Genomic DNA, 21,196 nt, shown 5'->3' with positions numbered 1-21,196 from the left:
CGGATGGAATACAAACACTTAGCCCGGCTGTGCAGTCGCTTTATGCATAATTTATTTTTCTACAATCGCTTTCACCCAAGTCTCTTGCGTCTTTCTTCTTGAGAGAAGGTGCTCGTGTTCTTGCAACTTGACTGCATCTGTATGTTTGATATTTTAGTTGGATAATCATGCAACAGTTGTAATATGATTAGAATTAATGGACTTCACCATAATTGTTCTGCTAATTAATTACAGCTCAGCCACTGATGGCCACTTATTAATTCCTGCAGACACGCATTTAAAATCTGGCTCAACGAGATGTGATTAAAGGGGAGTACATTGTGCCAGTAAATGGACGGTAAATGAAAACTGCTGGTTTTAACTGCATAAGTTAAACTTAAGCCCTAAACAAATTTGTTTGTTTGCACAAACATGTTTTTTTCGTTTCCGGCCTGCCATCCTCTGAAAAGAGTGAATCATGCACATTTTTATCCCCGTGATAATCCCTGCTGTATCTTATCCAAGATACCATTTTTGTCATATGAATGTTAATCAACTATCTGATTATGGTTATCATCACATTTTAATCTAAACCAATCTTCATCCAGCATCCCATTGGCTAAGGCTGACTTTTCACCCCATCACCCTGGAGATTGGTTTGAAATGGGAACCGGGAGCAAAACGAGAGAATCTTCCATCGGGCAGCTCCCCCAGCATGATCCTGAGGTGGTGATGAGGAGGGTGGGGGTCTGACTGGTAGAGCGGGCAGCTAATCAGTCTCAACTTAGGGTCAACTTTGCAACAACACTGGGATCTTCCCAATGGCTGATAGGCCCGCCTCCCCACTGAGGTTAAAGCCCAGTCGTTGCCGAGAGATGGCCTACTGGGAAAACGCTGTGGGATTGGTAAATTCTTCTTTAATCCCAGAGCTATGTATGGGAGGCAAAGGAGCAGAGCTGTGGCCGTAGATCATCCCGTGGAAGAGTTCCCCCTCCACACCGATGACCTGGCAACTACTGTTGTGTGAGATCCTTGTGAAGCATTTAAACAGGAGCCAAAGGTTTTTTTAAACATTTTTGATCTCATTACTTCTTACCTACTTTCAGTTTTGGAAATCAGCCAATGGGAACGACCAGAAATCTTAATCTGTCAACAGCAAATTGCAAATGCCTGATTCATATAATTCTTGAATGGCAACACCAACAACTTGCATTCTCTAGCACCTTTAATATAATAAAGAATACCACGTCTGTCCAAATACAATGCATCACAAAGGCACACCAGATATCAAAGGAACAGTCAGAAAGGAGGACTTATCCAACCTTAGTAGTTTTTCAGTATTATTCAGACTAAGACCAGAAACTACGGCCGATTTCAGTCCACTATATTGGGTATATTTACTATTGTCCAAGATAAAAAAAACTTTTGGTCATTACTTATTGGTTTATAGCAACAATTTAAAAACAATTTTCTTGAACTTTGGCAGAAAGTTTACTCAGTGATCTACTGTTCAGTGTGCAATAAATAGCAGAAGTATTTTTACGTACAGTTTCAATTCCCATCGCCCTCATTTGGTCAGCCCTCTTTTCCATTACTGATAAAAACTTCTTTGGATCTGATAGAGCATCAACAATATCTGGTGGAGACAGAAAAGTGTTTTCAGACAATTTAAAAGAAATAACAATTACCGTTCTGATTTTCATCACCACAGCATGCAATGATAAGCATGAGGTCAGCTATGGCTCAGAGGCCTAGATTAGCCACCTCATGACAGTATTCTGACTTGCACTTTTTAGAGCAGATGAAAATATTAAATTCAATATAATTTAAGTTAGTTATTCAGACAGGTCTTGAAGGAGAACAAGACGCCAAAGAGGTGTAAGGGTTCAGAAATTAAGGAATTTCAGAGTGTGATACTGCTAATGGCGGTGTAAAAGGAGGATAGCCTCACAAGAAGCCAGTTAGAGAGAATTGAACAGACTTTGGGGAGGCAATGTGGGGGTGGTTGGTGGAAAGAGAGATTGCAGTGTTGACCAAAGTCAGAGCTATGGCAAGGCCACAGATGAAGATTTGAAATTTAACTGTGGGGAACAGGGAGCTGTTTTACGTCAGTTAGCACAGCGTAGGCTTGCTGCAGGATAGAACATGGGCAGCAGAGATTTGAGGTGCTGAAGTTTACAGAAGGGAAAGGACTGGAGACTATGGCCTGGTGAACACTGGAGCAACTGAGCCTGGAGGCAACCAAGGCATGGACGAGGGTTTCAGCAGCAAACGAGCTGAGAAGGAGGCAGAAGTTCACAATGTTTACAAAGGTCGAAGCAGGCTATCTTTGGGATGAATGAATTAAAACATTTAGAAGAGACATGCAGGAAATGGAAAATCAGCCCGAGAAGTTTTCCAGATTGCTACACGTTACGAAAAACCCAAATACAATTCAAACTAAAACAATTAAAATCAAAGGACATAACTGAAAGACAAAACACAAATGTCTATGGCTCAATGGTAAAGATGACGTGTATTTGATGCCTGCAGAGTACAGGTCTTGGATTGAATTTCCCCATCTCTGCTGAGGTAACTGATTGTAGCCAGAGTGATGACAGGTATCCAAGGAAAGACTTGCTAGTCTTGTGAACCTCAAGAATGATCCCTGGAATAAAGAGCTTGTCGTATGAGAAACGGTTGCGGAGTCTGAGTCGAAGGATGAGGGGGGATCTGATTGAAACTCACAGGATACTGCGAGGCCTGGATAGAATGGATGTGGATAGGATGTTTCCACTTGTAGGGAAAACTAGAACCAGAGGACACTATCTCAGACTAAAGGGGCGATCCTTTAAAACAGAGATGAGGGGGAATTTCTTCAGCCAGAAGCTTGGAATCTGTGGAACTCTTTGCCACAGAAGGCTGTGGACGCCAAATCACTGAGTGTCTTTAAGATAGAGATAAATAGGGGCAGCACGGTGGTGCAGTGGTTAGCACGGCTGCCTCACGGCGCCGAGGTCCCAGGTTCATTCCCGGCTCTGGGTCACTGTCCGTGTGGAGTTTGCACATTCTCCCTGTGTTTGCGTGGATTTTGCCTCCACAATCCAAAGATGTGCAGGGTAGGTGGATTGGCCACACTAAATTGCCCCTTAATTAGACAAAATGAATTGAAAATGAAAATCGCTTATTGTCACGAGTAGGCTTCAACGAAGTTACTGTGAAAAGCCCCTAGTCGCCACATTCCGGCGCCTGTTTGGGGAGGCTGGTACGGGAATTGAACCGTGCTGCTGGCCTGCCTTGGTCTGCTTTAAAAGCCAACGATTTAGCCCAGTGAGCTAAACCAGCCCCTTCAGCTTCTGGCTGAAGAAATTACCCCTCATCTCTGTTTTAAAGGATCACCCCTTCAGTCTGAGATAGTGTCCTCTGGTTCTAGTTTTTCCTACAAGTGGAAACATCCTATCCACATCCATTGGGTATTTTAAATTTATTTTAAAAAAGACAGTTAGATAGGTTTTTGATTAATAAGGGGACCAGGGGTCATGGGGAGAAGGCAGGAGAATGGGGATGAGAAAAATATCAGCCATGATTGAATGACGGAGCAGACTCGATGGTGTCTTATGGTCTTATGGGATCCCACAGTTGGCATCAGTGCTCCGGGCTCACACTGGAAAACAAATCTGTGTTTACCCCATTGGAGAGCTGCTTTGCGATACACACTGGACAAACAGCACGCTGAAAGTCACTGTTAAAATCTAATGATGGACACGGAGGCAAGATGTAAGAGGACCACTGAGCTGATTTAATTCTACCATTATCAGAGCTGTTATGGACAGTGTGTGGATTACTATATATTTACATGATCACTACTTGCTTAGTGGGCAATCTTGAAGTTAGTTAGCCCTGTACAATGATACCTATTGAAAGTTAAGAACCTGATAAACTCACCTCCAAACCCATCAGGGACATACGTTTTGAGTACAATGTTACAAAAGACAGTAGGTAATGATAAAGGCTTATTGCCTTCATTTCTGAGAGATATGTGTCTATAGCCAGCTTGGAGTCCATCCAAAGGCAGAATCCTCTGACCAATTAGCTTGTTGTTGTCATCATAAACTGCTATCCTCAACACGGCAAGGTCAGGCAGAATTACCTGAGAAAATGAGAAAAAAAAATTACATTTTGCTTTTACTGCCAAAACAAAAATCGTTTTCATAACTTTAAAAAAGTTATGCAAGCAGTTGCTACTGAGAAATGTGCAATTGGGAGCCATGGCCTTAAATCATTACTTTTCCTCCTGAGCAAAACAGGTTTGGTGCCAGAATTTTGATTTTCTTGAATTAAACAAGTATTTATCGTGTCCTTGCAACAACAGGATCACGACATCTCCAGCAGCAATGCCAACACAAAGTTATTTAATTCCACTTTCTATGTTGGATTCCCATTTGAAATAGCATGCTTTCTTTTCTAAACTTATTTCACAGGGCCAATGATAAGTGGATTTGTCCTAATTTTGACCAGCAACTTCAGGGTCAAGCCCAGGTTAGCAGTGACCTGCAGTATTTTCCCATTCTCTACTCAAACGTGCCTATTCCTTCTAACTTCACTTAACAGTAGGACGGGGCAGCACGGTGGAACATTGGTTAGCACTGATGCCTCACAGCACCAGGGGCCCGGGTTCAATTCCAGCCTCGGGTCACTGTATGGAGTTTGCACTTTCTCTCTGTGTCTGCGTGGGTTTCCTCCGGGTGCTCCGATTTCCTCCCACAGTCCAAAGATGTGCAGATTAGGTGGGTTAGCCATGCTATGTTGCTCCTTAGTGTCCAGGAATGTGCAGGTTAGGTGGAGTTAGTGGATAGGGAAGGTGGGTGGACGTGGGTAGAATGCTCTTTCGGAGGGTTGATGCAAATTCGATGGGCTGAATGGCCTCTTCCTCTTTGCAGGGATTCTATGACTCGCATTGGCTGAATACTGGTTGAAGTATATGCAGCCTACACTCTGTCCAGCACTCTTCTAAAATAACAATTGGGGTTTTTGTAAATCATAGGACCCACCCTGACTTATTTTAAAATGGACTGACCGCCTGATTCGGAGGGTCTCTTCAGCCTTGGGGAAAATGGGCATTACTATAGCAACACTGGGGATAGGCTGCTCAGTCTTTGCCCAACATTTTTGTGGTGCTACCACATTTCTCCACAGGAGGCCTCAAAATCTACCTCCAGACATCCAGCCAATCTGTCATTCGTTCACAGGAACTGTACAAGTCCCACTCTCCTACACTGTCATTAATACAACATCTCTTGTACCCACCCGCCCAACAAGTTAAAATAATAAATGTCTTGTTTCTAAAACTCTACATTGGAACATAGGAATTAGGGGTAGGTCCTCGAGGCTACCCTTCCATTTGACTAGCCCATGGCTAATCTTCTACCTTGACACCATTTTCCCACACTACCCCTATTTCAAATCATAGAATCCCTGCAGTGCAGAAGGAAGCCATTTGGCTCATCGAGTCTGCACTGACTCTCCGAAAGAGCACCCTACCCATGTCTGCTCCCCTTCCCTATCCCCATACAGCACCCACCCCCCCCCCAATCGCCATCCAACAACCTACACATCACCGGACACTAAGGGGCAATAAAGCATGGCCAATCCACCTAACCTGCACAACCTGGGAGGGAACGGGTGCATGGAGAAAATCCATGCAGGGAAGAACATGCAAACTCCACACAGACAGACACCCAAGGTTGGATTCAAACCCGGGTCTCTGGTGCTAACAGTAACAGTGCTACCCAGTGTGGCACCGTGCTGTCCCTTGATATCTTTAATATCTAGAAATCTATTAGTCTCTGTCTTGAATATACTTTGTGGTAGAGAATTCCAAAGAATTACCACCCTCTGAGGAATGTCTCCTTACCTCAGTCTGAAATTACCCATCCCTTATTTTGAGAATGCACCCTTCGGTTGTAGACCCGCCCCGCCCCCACCAGCCAGGGGAAACAACTTTCCTTTATCTACCCTATCAAGCATTGTAGAATTTTGTTCGCTTCAATGAGATCACACCTCATTCTTCCAAACTCTAGAGAATACATGCCCAGTCTCCTTAATCTCTCCTCATACGGCAATCTTGCCATCTGAGGGATCAGTCTGGTGAACATTCGTTGCACTCCCTTTGTGGCTGTATATCCTTCCTTAAGGAGACTAAGGGTGTGATTCTCCGGCCTCGTTGCGCTCTTGCTCAAGTGTAACGAGGCCGGTGAATAGCGGGAGAGGCCAAAAACGAGAGCCACGCTGCGCGCCAAACAGTTTGTGATGCAACCGGCCCACTCCCATAGGCAATATTGGGATCTTGCTGTAATGTGGCGAGAAACCAATCATCACCATTTAAACACAATTTCCATACAATCAACGAGAGTGACCCCATATCCAACAGCTCACAGAACCACCATGTCAACCCCTGGATCGTGTGTACCTGTTCTGGGGGCAACTCTTGTTCCTGCCCGACTGCCCCCACTGATCACCCATACTCCCACCGACTCTGGGGCCTCTGGCTGCGCGGCTGAAGGATATTTCTAATAGGGAGTAGGCAATCATGGTTAAGTGACCACTTCACACATGCCAAGTGGATTCCTGTGGGTGGGCAGGCCATGTAGCATGTAGGAGTCATTACCTAGCATCCCAATCACACCTTAATGCCTAGACACTGTGCTTGATCAATGTGGGATGCAACATCACACACGCATATCTGAACACCCAGGGTATGGGACATAGCTCCGGGGTCATGTCCATGGCCAGAGGGTGGGTGAGCGCCACAGGGAGTTGGGGGGGGGGATGCCTGGAGAGATTGTCAAAGGGTCCGGAGGTCGGTCCACATTGTGGAATAAAGTGACAGAGATATCATAATGGTGCAAAATGGAGTTTAATGTGCTGTACAATACCCCACTCCCCATGGTGCCACCCCATCATCCCCCAGCCCCCAACCAACCCCTCCCCCCCGCCCTCAGTGATCCTCAATGTGCTTGGCCCTCCTAGCTTTACTACTATGCTTAGGTGTTTCCCCAGAATGCACATCTGAGGTGGAGGCTGCCAGCTGCCTACCTCGGGGCGTAAGGGTCTCGGGGAGGGGGGGGGGGGGGGGGGGGGGGGGGGGGGGGGGGACAGTTTATCCCTCCTAATCTCCACCACATCCAAGAGCCTCCCCAGGTGAGCGAATCTTGGGGCTTGTCTCCTCGGCACCATTGTTGCAAGGTGTCTGGTCTTGGCTAAGCAAGTGCTGCTTGACCTTGTTAGCGGAGGGCTGGCGAGCACGGTCCGGCGAATTAGCTGGCGAGCCTTTGCGGCGGGAAGCCCGTGAGGCCTCGTTAAGTGGACCAATTAACGTTGAATTGCATTGCCGGCCTCACTGGGCCGAGTGCCGGGAAGCTTGCGGCAATTCCTACTCGCTACAATCAAAATTTTTCCCGGAGAAATGCGTCCTAAATGTGCACACAATACCCCAGGTGCAGTCTCACAAAGGCTCTATGAAATTGCAGCAAGACATATTTACCCCTGTACTGAGATCCACTGGTAATAGAGGGCAACATATCATTTGCCTTCCTAATTGCTTCCTGCATCTGCATGTTGGCTTTCAGTGACTCATGAACAAGGACACCCAGGTCCCTCTGGACATCAGTACTTCTCAATATCTCACCATTCAAAAAAATACTCTGCCTTTCTGTTTTTCCTACATTAGAGAATAATGTCACATTTTCCCACATTACATTCGTTCTGCCCTGTTCTTGCCCACTCCCTTTGCCTATCAACATCTCCTTGAAGCCTCTTTGCATCCTCTTCACATTCACGCCTAGTTTTGCACCATCAGCAAACTTGGAAATGTGTCACATTTGGTCTCCACATCCAAATCATTGAAATAGATTGTGAAAAACTGGGGCCCAAGCACTGATTCTTGAAGTACCCCAGTAGTTACAGCCTGCCAAGCTGAGAACGAATAAAATATAATGACTATGAATAAAACTAAAATATAAACCAGTATTCGGGCCACAAAGTGATGGCCTATTAGTCACATTGAACAAGAAGAAGCCATTCAGCCCTTTAACCTGTTCCATCACTTCAAACTTTATTACTCTTTAAATTACTATCTACTAAGCTTGGAATTAAGTTTTCTTCTCTTGCTTTGAGACAGAAACACACTTAACTTAACTCTACTCTTGCAATGGTACGCATTTGGTCTTATTCTCTTTGACCTATATTTTGTAGTCTCTGCCTTTACAGCTCAATATTAATTGTATTATTGATAAATCTGACAAATGTATGACTTGACTGTCACAACGCTGTTTTAAATGATCAATATCATGGACCCATAGTGAACTAACTGTATGCATCTTCCAGCCTACGGGCGGAATTATCCCAAGTACCCGGCAGTGTTTCGACACTGGGCATGGGAGGAGAATATGGCAGAATGCCCTGAAATCGGTTTCACACTGGCATGAATTTCCAGTGGGATCTTCCGCTGATATATTGGATGGCACAGTGGTTAGTACTGCTGCCTCACAGCACCAGGGACCCAGGTTCAATTCCGGCCTTGGGTGACAGTGTGTGTGGAGTTTGCACGGTCTCACAATGTCTTCGTGGGTTTCCTCCAGGAAGGCGGGGTTCCTCCCACAGTACAAAGTTGTGCAGGGCAGGTGGGGTAATGGGGATAGGATGGAGGAATGAGCCTAGGTAGGGTGCTCTTTCGGAATGTCAGTAAAGACTCCTTCTGCACTGTGGGGAATCTATGGTGAGTCAGAAAACCCATCAGAGGCTGGTATGAACCTCTCTTGCATCCTGTTAACGGGATGCAGATGAAGGCCCAACCCCCCACTCCAGATCCTCCAAGTCTGGAACAATGTGGCGTGCAGATGTCGGGACTCATTGGGACAATACCTGGGGATGCCTCCTGAATGCAGGATGGCAACCGCCAGCAACCCAGCATCCCGGACACACCACAGCAGTGGGTTGCGTGACCATTTGCAGGTGGGCCATCCAGATTAGATGTCCTGGAGGGGGGGGTTCATCTTCCAGCTTTAGAATGTTACTGGAAATCCATCTTCGCTTTGAGGAAGTCCACCTTTTTTCACTTGTGGGTTTGTGCTGTTGGGCACCTTTTCAATACGGCACCCGGCCACAATGGTGGACTGCGCACCATCAGACCTTCCCCGCCATGGAATATGGTGTAAAGCATCCAGATGCATAACTAATGAGGTCAGGGCCAGAAGATTTAGCGTGTTTTCCTGCCAGCCATTGCAGCAGGCAACGCCTCGGCCGGCAATCTGCGTCCGTTCAGTCCAGCGGGATTCTCCGGACCTGCTGCAGTGAATGGAGTTTTGGCTGAGTGCCAAACTCTCTGTTCTCACTGGCAGCGGGGGGATCCCGGATTGGAGAACCCCGGTCTCCGGGTTCCTGCCCCCTCAACTGGTCTCTGTCTCAAAATGGCTGAATTCCACCCTACGTTTTTGTTTAAAACTACTTTCAAAAAGCATCCTGATTACGTATAAAACATGAGCTGGAGAAATCCACAGGAAAGGCTTGATGTGATTATTCACGTACATTCTCAAACACAAAAACGGTGGACAACATTTGCAGACTGGGTGGATTTTTAGTCAGCAGAAAAACTTGAAACCTCTTATTTTAAAATATTATTGCACAGTTAGCAAAAAAATGACAACAAAGCAGAAAAATAATATTTCAGAAGGACATCTTGGAGAGGGGGTAGCAAAGATACTCTGGACTAGTACCCGGGATTGAAGAGTCTCAAATAGCCACAGATAGTAAAAGGAGCCAGGACTGCTCTCCTTAGGAGACAGAATGTTTAAGAGAAGATTTAAAATGGTAACCAAAAGATTGAGAGGAGAGTAGATAGGGAGAAACTGACTCCACTGACAGGAAGATTGGTAGCCAGAGGACACACGTTTACAAATTGGCAAAAGTCAGGGGGAGTTTTAAAATTCAGTGAGTCATGAGGATGAGGAATGCTCTGTCTGAAGGGGAGGTGGAAGCATATTTAATAGCAACTTCCGAAAAGGAAATTGGAAATGTAGTCAAAAAGGAACATTTTCAGGGGAAAACAAGCAGGGGATTAGGGTTAATTGGATAGCTCTTTCAGAGAGCCAGTACAGCTGTGATGGGTTGAATGGCCTCCTTCTGTTTGATTCTAGGTTGACCAGCTGGTGGGCCAACATTCTGCTCGTGTTCCTATATCTTAAACTCAGCACGGATATTGAAAATAATTTAAATACTGGATTTCTAACTTACCTTTCGAAACACAAAGGGTTCCTCATTATACACTGGGTTCAAGCCATTGTTCATCACCATTCGGGTCCGGAACTCCTTTCGAATTGTGTCAGTGGGCAGGCCGTACATATCTACTTCGACATACGTACCGATTTTCTTATCTGAAAGAAACTGGCCGGATATTACCTAGAAAAGAGAAGGAAAGCTATTGTCATTATTGTCCAACACATTCAAAATCTTTATAAGGCGACTGCAGCTTTTTATTCTTTGATGTGGGAGCTGTTATTGCCCTTAAGAAGCCGATGCTGATTGCATTCTAGAACCATTACATTCTCCATGTGCATTGCAGTTTGTAGTGGTTATTTGACATAACGGATTGATTTGCTGGCCCATTTTAGAGGGCGATTAAGAAGAGTCCCAGCGCACTGTGGGTCTGGAGTGACACAAAAACCATACTGAGTAAGGATGGCAGATTTCCTTCCCTTAAGGGCCAGATGAGTTTTTACAACAATCACTGGTTTCATAGAATCATAGAATTTACAGTGCAGAAGCAGGCCATTTGGCCCATCGAGTTTGCACCTGCCCTTGGAAAGAGCGCCCTACTTAAGCCCAATGCCTCCACCCGATCCCCTTTATCCCCGTAACCCAGCAACCCCACCTAACATTTTTAGAGACCATTCATGATCACCATTTTACTGAAACTAGCTTTATAATTCCAGATTTATTTAATTAACTGATTTTAAATTCCCCAACTTGTCACTATTGGATTTGAGTTCACGTTTTGAATTATAAATCTGGGCCACTGGGTCACAAACCTTCTGGGCTACCATCCCCCAATACACTTCCATTCAATTCATAAAATGCTGCATGAAGATAAAGCTCACCTCGATTACTGTCAACATTCAATAAACCCTTAGTTTGAGGAATGTTTTGCTTTTGCACAATGGTCAATAAGTTTTAGTTCTAACTAAAGCTTTTAATACTGCTAGCTTTAGAGCCAAAGAACGGGAGCATATTGTGGATTGTTTCCTACACTACTTTGGAGGGAGGTGATGGCAAAGTGGTATTGTCACTGGACCAGTGATCCAGAGACGCAGAGTAATGCTCTGGGGAACTGGGTTCAAATCCCACCATGCTGTCCCAGCCGGCCATGCCCATGTCCTGTCTAAGAGTACAAACAAAGATGGAGATTGGGAATTTGACTGCACTGCTCTGCCACTGCTTTGGCAGTCAATTTTGTTATTGAATACGCATCTTATGCAGTCATCTTTTTCTAAAAGGCAACAGATAGAATTAAGTCACATCATGTATTTCATTTATTTGAATGGTGTTTTAGCAATCCGAACCATTAATAGAATGGCATGTATATGTTTGTCTTGAAATTTATCAGGATTTAGGATGGAAGTAAGACTTGGCATTCTGAATCTTGCAGACAGAAAATACATCTTTCAGAAATAAAACTTGAGAAACTTGTTCACTAGTTTGGCTTTCCATTTGAAGGCTGAATGGAGAAATGAAGTGCCTCCTGCAACAGATCTTAGGGGACAGTTCAAGTGACGTATTCCATAGTCTGGGACTCAATCAAAGTCACAAACCGTACAAAATCGTACTTCGGGTCACCCTTCATCTTCCATGGCTGGAGCAGGAGACAGCACCCACCATGTCCTATGCAGATTCGCTTGAACGTTATCCACTGCCCTCGAGCGAGATTGAAGCCATGGACATCAGCTGTCCGGTCAGCGATGACGTGCTGCTTCATTACGCTTCATGCTGCCCACAATGCCATTCATCTGGACAGTGAGTTGATACCAGCTGTATGAATGTTGCCAGCTATTTCCTAGAATTAATTTAAGTACTTTCTTGGTGGATCTTTTGAGTCTTAATGAATGGGAGGATCAGTGTTAATCATCATTCCGATAACGTTACAGTGAATGCCACATAGGGTGCTTTTTTTTTCATTTTCTTCAATTAATTGAGATAAACAAATAAACCAAGCTTTATTAGGCGCTGAGAGAGAAATTGTATCAAAATAAAAATTAACTGGTCTTTAATCCTGTTGGTTATTTTGCGTGGCTTTGGTGGACATTACCCAGTGTACCGTTTCCCAACATAATGAATGTGACAAGACTTCAGAAACTGATTCACTGACTGTGAACTGCTTTTGGATATAGCGATTAGATGCTAAATAAAGGCAAGTTCACTCTTTCTCTTCCTACCTGGACGGAACAGGTTGCTGCAATTACACCGTCTACTGGGGTCTCGGAGAATGGGTCAAAGGTCCGATCAGGGCGGCGCATGAAGTCAGGTTTAAGCAGAAAACTAATCGGGATAAAAAGAATTCCAAACAAAGTCACATTACAGCACAAGAGTTATACAAATTTCTAACACAAAGAATGGACGATCTAAAAATTAAATTTCCGCCGAATCTATGCACAAATTTTGTCAAAAATAACCTGTAAGAGTTGAGTGTAACTCCTGAAGGTCAACACAATGTAGGAAGCATGTCATAAGTGCATCTTTGCCAGTAAATGTCTGATCTTCATAGCTCACTAATCATATTAGAGCCTGCCTCAGCTGTCTTAGAAAGTCCAGGTGCGAAGGCAGCACTCCAGAGCACCTGGTCTTTCTGGGAAGCTCCTCAGAACAAAGAAACAGCCTCTTTTTAAAATAAAACTGCAATTAGAAAGAACATCTGCTGAAACCAGGAAGCACTGCAGAGTTAATGAATCCCTGAAGGGCTATAAAAACAAACAATGGTTAGCCTTCCTTTGAAATAGCCTGGACCTGTCAATCAAGAGAGTTGTAAAAGGCAATGGACCATGAAATTGAATGCAATGCAATGCATTTCAAAGCTTTTAGGCTTCTTAACATGCACAAAAGATTGGAAAAAATGAAGGGGAATGAAACTGACTGTGAAAAAAGCATTTCAAAGTTTTCCAACACATTAAAGGGAAGATGTTTATCTTCTGCTGACAGATCTTTAAACTTGACATGCTTGGAGAGACATTAAAGGGATCCAACACATCAGAGGGAAGACTTTAAACTAAAACTTGACATGCTATTTAATGATGTTCAAAGCTACAGAGGGATGACCTGCCACATGACCCCCATCCCAAGGAAGACCCCCGACCCGAGCCTCTCCCGCCAGCCAAAGCACCACCCCCCGATCCCCACCTGAAGAAACTTCTCCGTATCCTGCAGGCATACGCAGAGAGGGTATTGACCACCTTGGTCCCCCCCCACTGCTCCCCACCTCCACCCACCATCACCAAGAGTGCAAGGAACCAGTTCCCCACTTGTCAGGACTTGTCAGGGGCAGCACGGTAGCCTTGTGGATAGCACAATTGCTTCACAGCTCCAGGGTCCCAGGTTCGATTCTGGCTTGGGTCACTGTCTGTGCGGAGTCTGCACATCCTCCCCGTGTGTGCGTGGGTTTCCTCCGGGTGCTCCGGTTTCCTCCCACAGTCCAAAGATGTGCGGGTTAGGTGGATTGGCCATGATAAATTGCCATTAGTATCCAAAATTGCCCTTAGTGTTGGGTGGGGTTACTGGGTTGTGGGGATGGGGTGGCGGTGTTGACTTTGGGTAGGGTGCTCTTTCCAAGAGCCGGTGCAGACTCAATGGGCTGAATGGCCTCCTTCTGCACTGTAAATTCTATGATTCTATGACTTGCACCAATGGGGGCCAATGAATTGGGCTTCCTGCCCGATAATGATATTGAAATTAAGTTAGGAGTTTGCATGTTCCTGTCTGTTCTGGTGTGAACCTCGTCGAGGCTGGTATGGTGGGTTGGGAGACTCGCTATGGGATTGATGGCTGGTGGGAATCCCATTTTTGTCCTCATACCCGATTGAACGAGCCATCACGATTCACAACTTGAACTAACAAGACTTGAGAATCCCCCCCCCCCACTCCATGTTTCTGACCTAGGTATGATGTCACAAATCCAAACAAAGGGCAAGTCCCTCGTCTGAATTCCCAATCCTCTGAATCACCAACTTTTGGTGCACATTTGAGAGTGTACCCAGTTCTCCATGAAATCCAGGCACAAATGTTCTGAATTTGTGATACTGCCTCAGGTTAAATGGTGTCAGTTGTGCCCTCAAACAGTCTGAGCAAATTATTAGAGGAGTTGATTCAACAACAACTTAAGTTTATATGCTGTCGTGCCTTTCACATAATAAAACATCCCAAGGCGTTTCACAGAGGCATTATAAAGCAAAATATAGCACTGAGCCACCTAATGTGATATTAGGTCAGATGATCAATAGATTGGACAAAGAGGTGCATCAAAAAGGAGAAACACAAACAGAGAGGTGTAAGGAGTGTATTCCAGAGCTTAAGGCCTTTGGCAGTTGAAGGCATGGGCACTAATGGGGGAGCGATTAAAACTGGAATAGTTCAAGATAGAGTTAGATAGATGAAGGCAAGTACCTTAGGGGGAGATTACAGAGATAGGGAAGGACATTGTAAGCAGAGATGAGAATTTTAAAATCAAGGTGTTGTTTGACTTGGAGCCAACGTAAGCACGGTAGCACAAGTGGCTAGCACTGTGGCTTCACAGCGCCAGGGTCCCCGGTTCGATTCCCCACTGGACCCGTCTGTGCGGAGTCTGCACATTTTCCCAGTGTCTGCGTGGGTTTCCTCCAGGTGCTCCGGTTTGCTCCCACAGTCCAAAGATGTGCAGGTTAGGTGGATTGGCCATGATAAATTGCCCTTAGTGGCCAAAGAAAAAGGTTAGGAGGGGTTATTGGGTTGGGTGGAAGTGAGGGCTTAAGTGGGTCGGTGCAGACTCGATGGGCCGAAGGGCCTCCTTCTGCACTGTATGTTCTAAGTCAGAAAGCACAAGGGTGACAGGTGAACATGACCCAAGTACAAGTTCAGACACGGCCAGCAGAGTTTTGGATGGCCGCAATTTGGTGGAATGTGGGAGACGAGCCAAGAGCCAATTGGAAAAGGCAAATTGAGAATTAGGGTTTCAGCAGATAAGCTGGGGCAGCGGCAAAGCAGGACGATGTTAGAGGTGATAATACGTGGTCTTAGTAGTGGTGTGATTATGAGGTCAGAAGTTCATCTTGCGGTTAAATACAAAATCTTATTGAGAAAAGGCTGGTTTAGTCGGAGACTGTTGCCAGGGAGGGGAATGGAGATGGTATCTAGGGAATGGAGCTGGGAGTGGGGATCGAAATCCATGGCTTCAGTCTTCCCGACATTTAACTGGAGGAAATTACTGCTCAGCCAGCACTGGATGTCGGATAAGCAGTCCAATTAGTTGGCAACAGTGGAGGGGTCGAGAAAGGTGGTGATGAGGTGAACATGGATGCCATCAGCTTCACAATGATTTATATATATATTCATTTGATAACATAACTCAGGGATGTTATAATAACATTTCTTATAACCTGGACCAGAAACCTATGTTTTTACATGAGCATATGTTCAATTGAAGCAAAGGAGGACTGAGTGAATGCTTGGTGAGATGAGACTTGCTATGATTCATTGAGCCATCTTACTTTCCATCAGATGAGCTTATAGCACAAGCAGTCGGCTCTGAGGAGGCATTGGATAGACTAAGGTTATTTTCCTGAGAACAGAGCAGGTTAAAAGGTGACCTAATTGAGTGAACAAAATTATCAGGGGCCCAGACAGAGTAGACCTGTTTCTCCCATCTGAGGGGTCAATTACCACGGGGCATTGATTGAGGGTGATTGGTGGAAGGATTAGTGGGAACATGAGGAAAAACATTTTCACCCAGAGCGTGGTGGGCGTCTGGAATTCACTGCCTAAGTTGGTGGTTGAGGCTGAAACACTCAACTCATTTAAAAGGCACCTGTATCTGTATCTGAAGTGCTGAGACCTGCAAGGCTATGGACCAGGGGCTGGACGGTGGGATTAAAATGAACCACTGGTTTCTTTATCTCTTTTTTCTTTAGCCAGTGCTGACACAACGGGCCGAATGGTCTCTTTCTGCACCGTAACCTTTTTATGGTTTCTACATATTTACATCAATAATTACTTGTCTTTGCATGCATTTAAATTTTCAAAATGTTTGTCTTGAAGATAATTTCTGCCTGGTCTCTGCTGTGCTCAATCCATCTCGCTGCCCTTGGCTATTACACTGTTCCCAGCTGCCACAGCTCACTCTATTTCTTTTTAAAAACTGGCTCCCACGTCAGCTTTCAATTAAACTGACTACTCCCGAGAGTTGAATCCACCAATCCAACTTGGCAAAGATCCTTGCTGAGTTCAAGCGTGTGAATGACCACTGAAACACTGAGCTATGATTGTTTCCAGCAAGTTAGTTCATATCGTCCAGCTGAAATTTCATTTAGATATTGCCAGTCCTGTTGACCTTTTGGTTTAATCCCTTGATGGCTTGCTTGTTTTCATTTAGCACTTGCATTTTTATCATATACTATACCAAGGTGCACCCGTATTGCCAAGAGTCGGAAATCCTGACATTTCCAGGATTCTCTTGAATGGAATATTGAAGTCAACATTTGTAAGGAGTGCAGACTGAGCATTCCTTGGCTGTGGAGGTGAGGGGACGCACTCCCATCTTTCACAGGGACCTGAATTTTGCAGTTAACAGTGAGGCAGTGACGAAAGCTACCCACGAAGTGCAAGTGATGTCTGTGGAGGGCGGCACGTGGCACATTGCTGCCTATGGTGCTGAGGACCCAGGTTCGAATCCCGGCCCTGGGTCACTGTCCGTGGAGTTTACACGTTCTTGCCGTGTTTGCGTGGGTTTCACCCCCAAAACCCAATATAATGTGCAGGTTAGGTGGATTGGCCTCACTAAATTTCCCCTTAATTTGGAACTAATAATTGGGTACTCTTAAAAAATGTTTTTTAAAAAAGTGATGTCTGTGGCGTGGATTTCAACTTTCTCACCTTCAACTTGATTCTGACGCCAAGCCGAGGGGCTCCACAGACTATCACATTGACAAAATTTCACTGACAGAAACCAGGCATATGGTTTATGTTAAAAATTGGGGACAATTATGATTAAAAAATGAAATTAGGATAAAATATAAAAGGGGGGATTGATAAGGGCAGCTGTCTGAAGGGGGTTTTGATATACAAATTAACGTACCAGTGAGGAAAGCAACTGTTTACCTATGTGACTCGGGGAAAACAATGGAAGAGGTTACTTCAAAGTGGAGAGATAAGGGGATTGGCTCTTATATGCCAAAGGGACACAGTAAAGGCAGCTACCATCACAGCCACACCCAGCTGCAGAGAACAGTCTCCCCCTGAAAACAGTCCAAAACTCAAACCGCAAAGATTATGCCTTCGCTGAAATTGAAGACAGTTTTCCCAAACGTGGACAAATAATCTGCATGTGGTAATTATTTGCTGAATTTAGCTCACAGAGTTATTTAATATTGGATGTTGTTAGGGTACAAGGGGCATCTCAGAGTTCAGGCAACGTAGGTAGATGAGAACAAATGGATAACTTCCTGTAATAGTGTGTGTTTTTTAACCATCAGTATAGTTAAGTGTACTGTTGTAGTGTATTATAGTCCTTCTTGTTGTGTGCTTTTCTTTTAAGTTAATAAATATTCTTTATTAAGTGATCAAAAAACAACTCGACTATTCCTCCCTGGTTTGCATATCTTTTCTCACAGAGTACCGAATTGAAAATATACACCACAAAGAATCGATGTTCCAAGTTACCCTTCTGAGTTTTCGGATACCCTCGCATTTAGCATCAGCAGGGTTCTGAACAATTATCATTCATTTTCTATAAATTTTACAGGTTGGGGCATACATTACAAGGATAATGTAGAAGCGGAAATAATCTAAGCAATCTAAAAAGATTAATTTTTATACTACAGAATTCTGGATTTTTAAAAATCCAGACATTCCACAAACATAAAATATGTTTCCCAGGGTGCCCTGTGGAAAATGCTGAATGTTTCACCCATATTACAATTCTAGGCTAGATTAAGGAGTGCTCAGATCCAAGAGTGCTCTAGGAAACACACTGGACGACTGGTCTTTTTAAGTCGATCGGTAGAATAAAGGCCTGGAGCAGATAAAGAGCAGCAGCATTAGGGGGAGTAACTTGACAACCCCGCCCACCTCACTACTAACATGGGGCGAAATTCTCCGTTATCGGCGGAAAGTCCGCCGATCGGCGCAAAAAACGGCGCAAATCCCACTTGCGTCACGTCATAAAAATGGGACGATAGTCTCCGGCCCGAAATGGGCTAGCAGCGACGTAACGGGATCCGCGCTTGCGCAGTGGTTCACGCCGTGCAGCGTCATACGCGCTGCACGGCGTGACGGCTCATAAGGTCGCGCAGCTCCCCCCCAACCGACCGGAACACCCGACCGCAACACCCGACTGGATGGCTGGCCGTCGCTCAGCCCCGAGGTTCGAGTCACGCGATGTGGAGGCGCTCCTGGACGCGGTGGAGCAGAGGAGGGACGCCCTGTATCCCGGGCACGGCCGCAGAGTTGCCCCACGCAACAGCCGGCGTCTGTGGAGGGAAGTGGCAGAGGCCGTCACCGCTGTGGCCCTGACACCAGGGACAGGCACCCAGTGCCACAAGAAGGTGAACGACCTCGTCAGAGCAGGCAGGGTGAGCCTCCCCCATATCTCCCCTCCCACATATCCCCCCCTCCCCCATATCCCCCCCCATATCCCCCCCTCCCCCATATACCCCCTCCCCCATATACCCCCCTCCCTCATATCCCCCCATATCCCCCCTCCCCATATCCCCCCTCCCCATATCCCCCCATATCCCCCCTCCCCATATCCCCCCTCCCCCATATCCCCCCTCCCCCATATCCCCCCTCCCCCATATCCCCCCTCCCCCATATCCCCAAGTGAATCCAGCCCTAACCTTAACCTCTGCAATGCACGCGCAACCGATGGCATGCATTCATATACCTGCCTAACACTGTTGCCTTTTACCCCTGCCACCACCCCCCCCCCCCAACCCCCCCCCCCCCCCCCCCCCCCCCCACAGGAGAAGCGCGCACACAACAATAGGGAGCATGTGAGGACTGGAGGAGGGCCCGCTGATGAGAGGCCACTGACCGTACAAGAGGAAAGGGCCCTGGAACTGGCTGGCGGACCTGAGGACCGGGAGGTTGCTGATGCAGAGGTCGGGGGCCCACCAGCAAGTGAGCCACCGACAGCCCGTCCCCATATCCCCCCTCCCCTATATCCCCCTCCCCCGTATCACCTGATCACTGCCTGATGTCTAACCATGCATGCTTCATTGTGTATCGCAGGACCAAACGTCCAGGCACCCAGCCCCGCAGATGCACACCGCCCGCAGGATGCCCCTCGGAGACCACGGGAGACGGAGAGACCCGCACCCTCCAGCATGCGACGCCTGCAGGATGCCCCTCGGAGACCACGGGAGACGGAGAGACCCGGACCCTCCAGCATGCGACGCCCACAGGATGCCCCTCGGAGACCACGGGAGACGGAGAGACCCGGACCCTCCAGCATGCGACGCCCGCAGGATGCCCCTCGGAGACCACGGGAGACGGAGAGACCCGGACCCTCCAGCATGCGACGCCCGCAGGATGCCCCTCGCACACCACGGGAGACGGAGAGACCCGGACCCTCCAGCATGCAACGCCTGCAGGATGCCCCTCGCACACCACGGGAGACGGAGAGACCTGGAGCAACAGGGAGACAACACCCCCGTCACGTGCGGGAGCGACCACCCAGCGATGAGGGGGGCAGCCACAGGCCCCCGTCACATCCGAGCCAGGACACCACTACCCAGGACACCACTACCCAGGACACCACTACCCGGGACACCCCTACCCGGGACACCCCTACCCAGGACAGCACTACCCGGGACAGCACTACCCGGGACAGCACTACCTGGGACAGCACTACCCGGGAAGACGAAATACCGGACAGTGACTCAGAGTGGATGGGTGGAGACGAACCCCCACCCAAAAGTGCCATGGAGTCAGAGTGGGACGAAGAGCACGACACAACGCCACTGCTGTCACCAACACCCTCCACCATCGCAGAAACACTCACCACGGTTGGGCACTTTAGTGATGAGGCGTCTGGTACACTCACTGGTGCGCACAACACAGCCGTCCCGGTACAGCAGGTGGAGGTAGGAGCAGCAGAGGGACCGGGCAGTCGGAGGGCAGCCCAGCCCAAGCGAACATCTGCCGCCCAGATGGATCCCGGGTTCCTGCAGTTACCACACCCACACATAGATCCGATGCAACCACCGACCCGGAGACGAGCGAAGAGGGTGACGGGCGGCTTGCGGCGGCTGCGGTCGCAGGTGGAGGAGTCCACCCGCGTCCAGGAGCTGGGAGTGGTCCCGGTCATGCGTGCCACCCAGGCTGACACCGCACGGGTGGCGTCCGCGGTGGAGGCAATGGTTGCGACGGTGTCAGACATGGGGAACGGTTTGCGAGGCCTGGGGCCTTCCGTGCAGGCGGCGTCTGTGGCCCAGGAAATAGCTGCCCTCTCACAGGAGGCCATGAGCCAGTGCCAGCGCCAGATGGCAGAGGCGCTCAACGCCATAGCCCAGTCTCAGCAGGCCATGGCCCAGTCTCAGCAGGCCATAGCCAAGTCTCTGCTGGCCATGGCCCAGTCTCTGCAGGCCATGGCCCAGTCTCTGCAGGCCATCGCTGAGGGCATCGACGCCAGTGGCCATGTGCGAGCCGGCGTCGCACTGTCACAGACAGGGTTTGCCAACACCCTGGGCTCCATGGCTGCAAACCTGCAGACCCCTGTCGATACCAGCACGGGCCTCCAGGACTGGCAGTGCCAGATGTCGGGGGGGCGTCGGATGGCCAGTCCGTTCGCATCCCCCACCCATGTAGAGGCCTGGGGGCCATCGGGCACCCCGAGGGAGGAGGAGGTGGTGTGGTCCGTCCCGGCTCCCTCTGTAGGGGAGGTCCTGGTACACCGCGACACCTCAGATACCCCCCTTCCGTCCCAGGTGCATCGGGTGGGCAACGGGCA

At 47.5% G+C, this 21,196-nt stretch overlaps 1 protein-coding gene across 9 annotated transcripts in view; it reads right to left on the bottom strand.

Moving 5' to 3' along the window:
• The window catches only part of LOC140421442 (1-phosphatidylinositol 4,5-bisphosphate phosphodiesterase beta-4-like), a 677,584-nt gene that overhangs the window by 148,034 nt on the left and 508,354 nt on the right, over positions 1 to 21,196 (bottom strand). For all 9 annotated transcript variants that reach the window (XM_072506170.1, XM_072506171.1, XM_072506164.1 and 6 more), the window contains 4 exons: positions 12,444 to 12,546; positions 10,249 to 10,413; positions 3,904 to 4,108; positions 1,527 to 1,615 (listed from right to left, as the gene is read on the bottom strand). In XM_072506170.1, coding sequence (XP_072362271.1) covers positions 1,527 to 1,615; positions 3,904 to 4,108; positions 10,249 to 10,413; positions 12,444 to 12,546 — 562 coding nt within the window. The remainder of the gene's footprint in view (positions 1 to 1,526; positions 1,616 to 3,903; positions 4,109 to 10,248; positions 10,414 to 12,443; positions 12,547 to 21,196) is intronic.

The sequence above is a fragment of the Scyliorhinus torazame genome, chromosome 1 (genome assembly GCF_047496885.1).
Source record: "Scyliorhinus torazame isolate Kashiwa2021f chromosome 1, sScyTor2.1, whole genome shotgun sequence".
In the NCBI taxonomy this organism is placed as follows: domain Eukaryota; kingdom Metazoa; phylum Chordata; class Chondrichthyes; order Carcharhiniformes; family Scyliorhinidae; genus Scyliorhinus; species Scyliorhinus torazame.
This window is presented reverse-complemented; position numbering and strand designations above follow the sequence as displayed.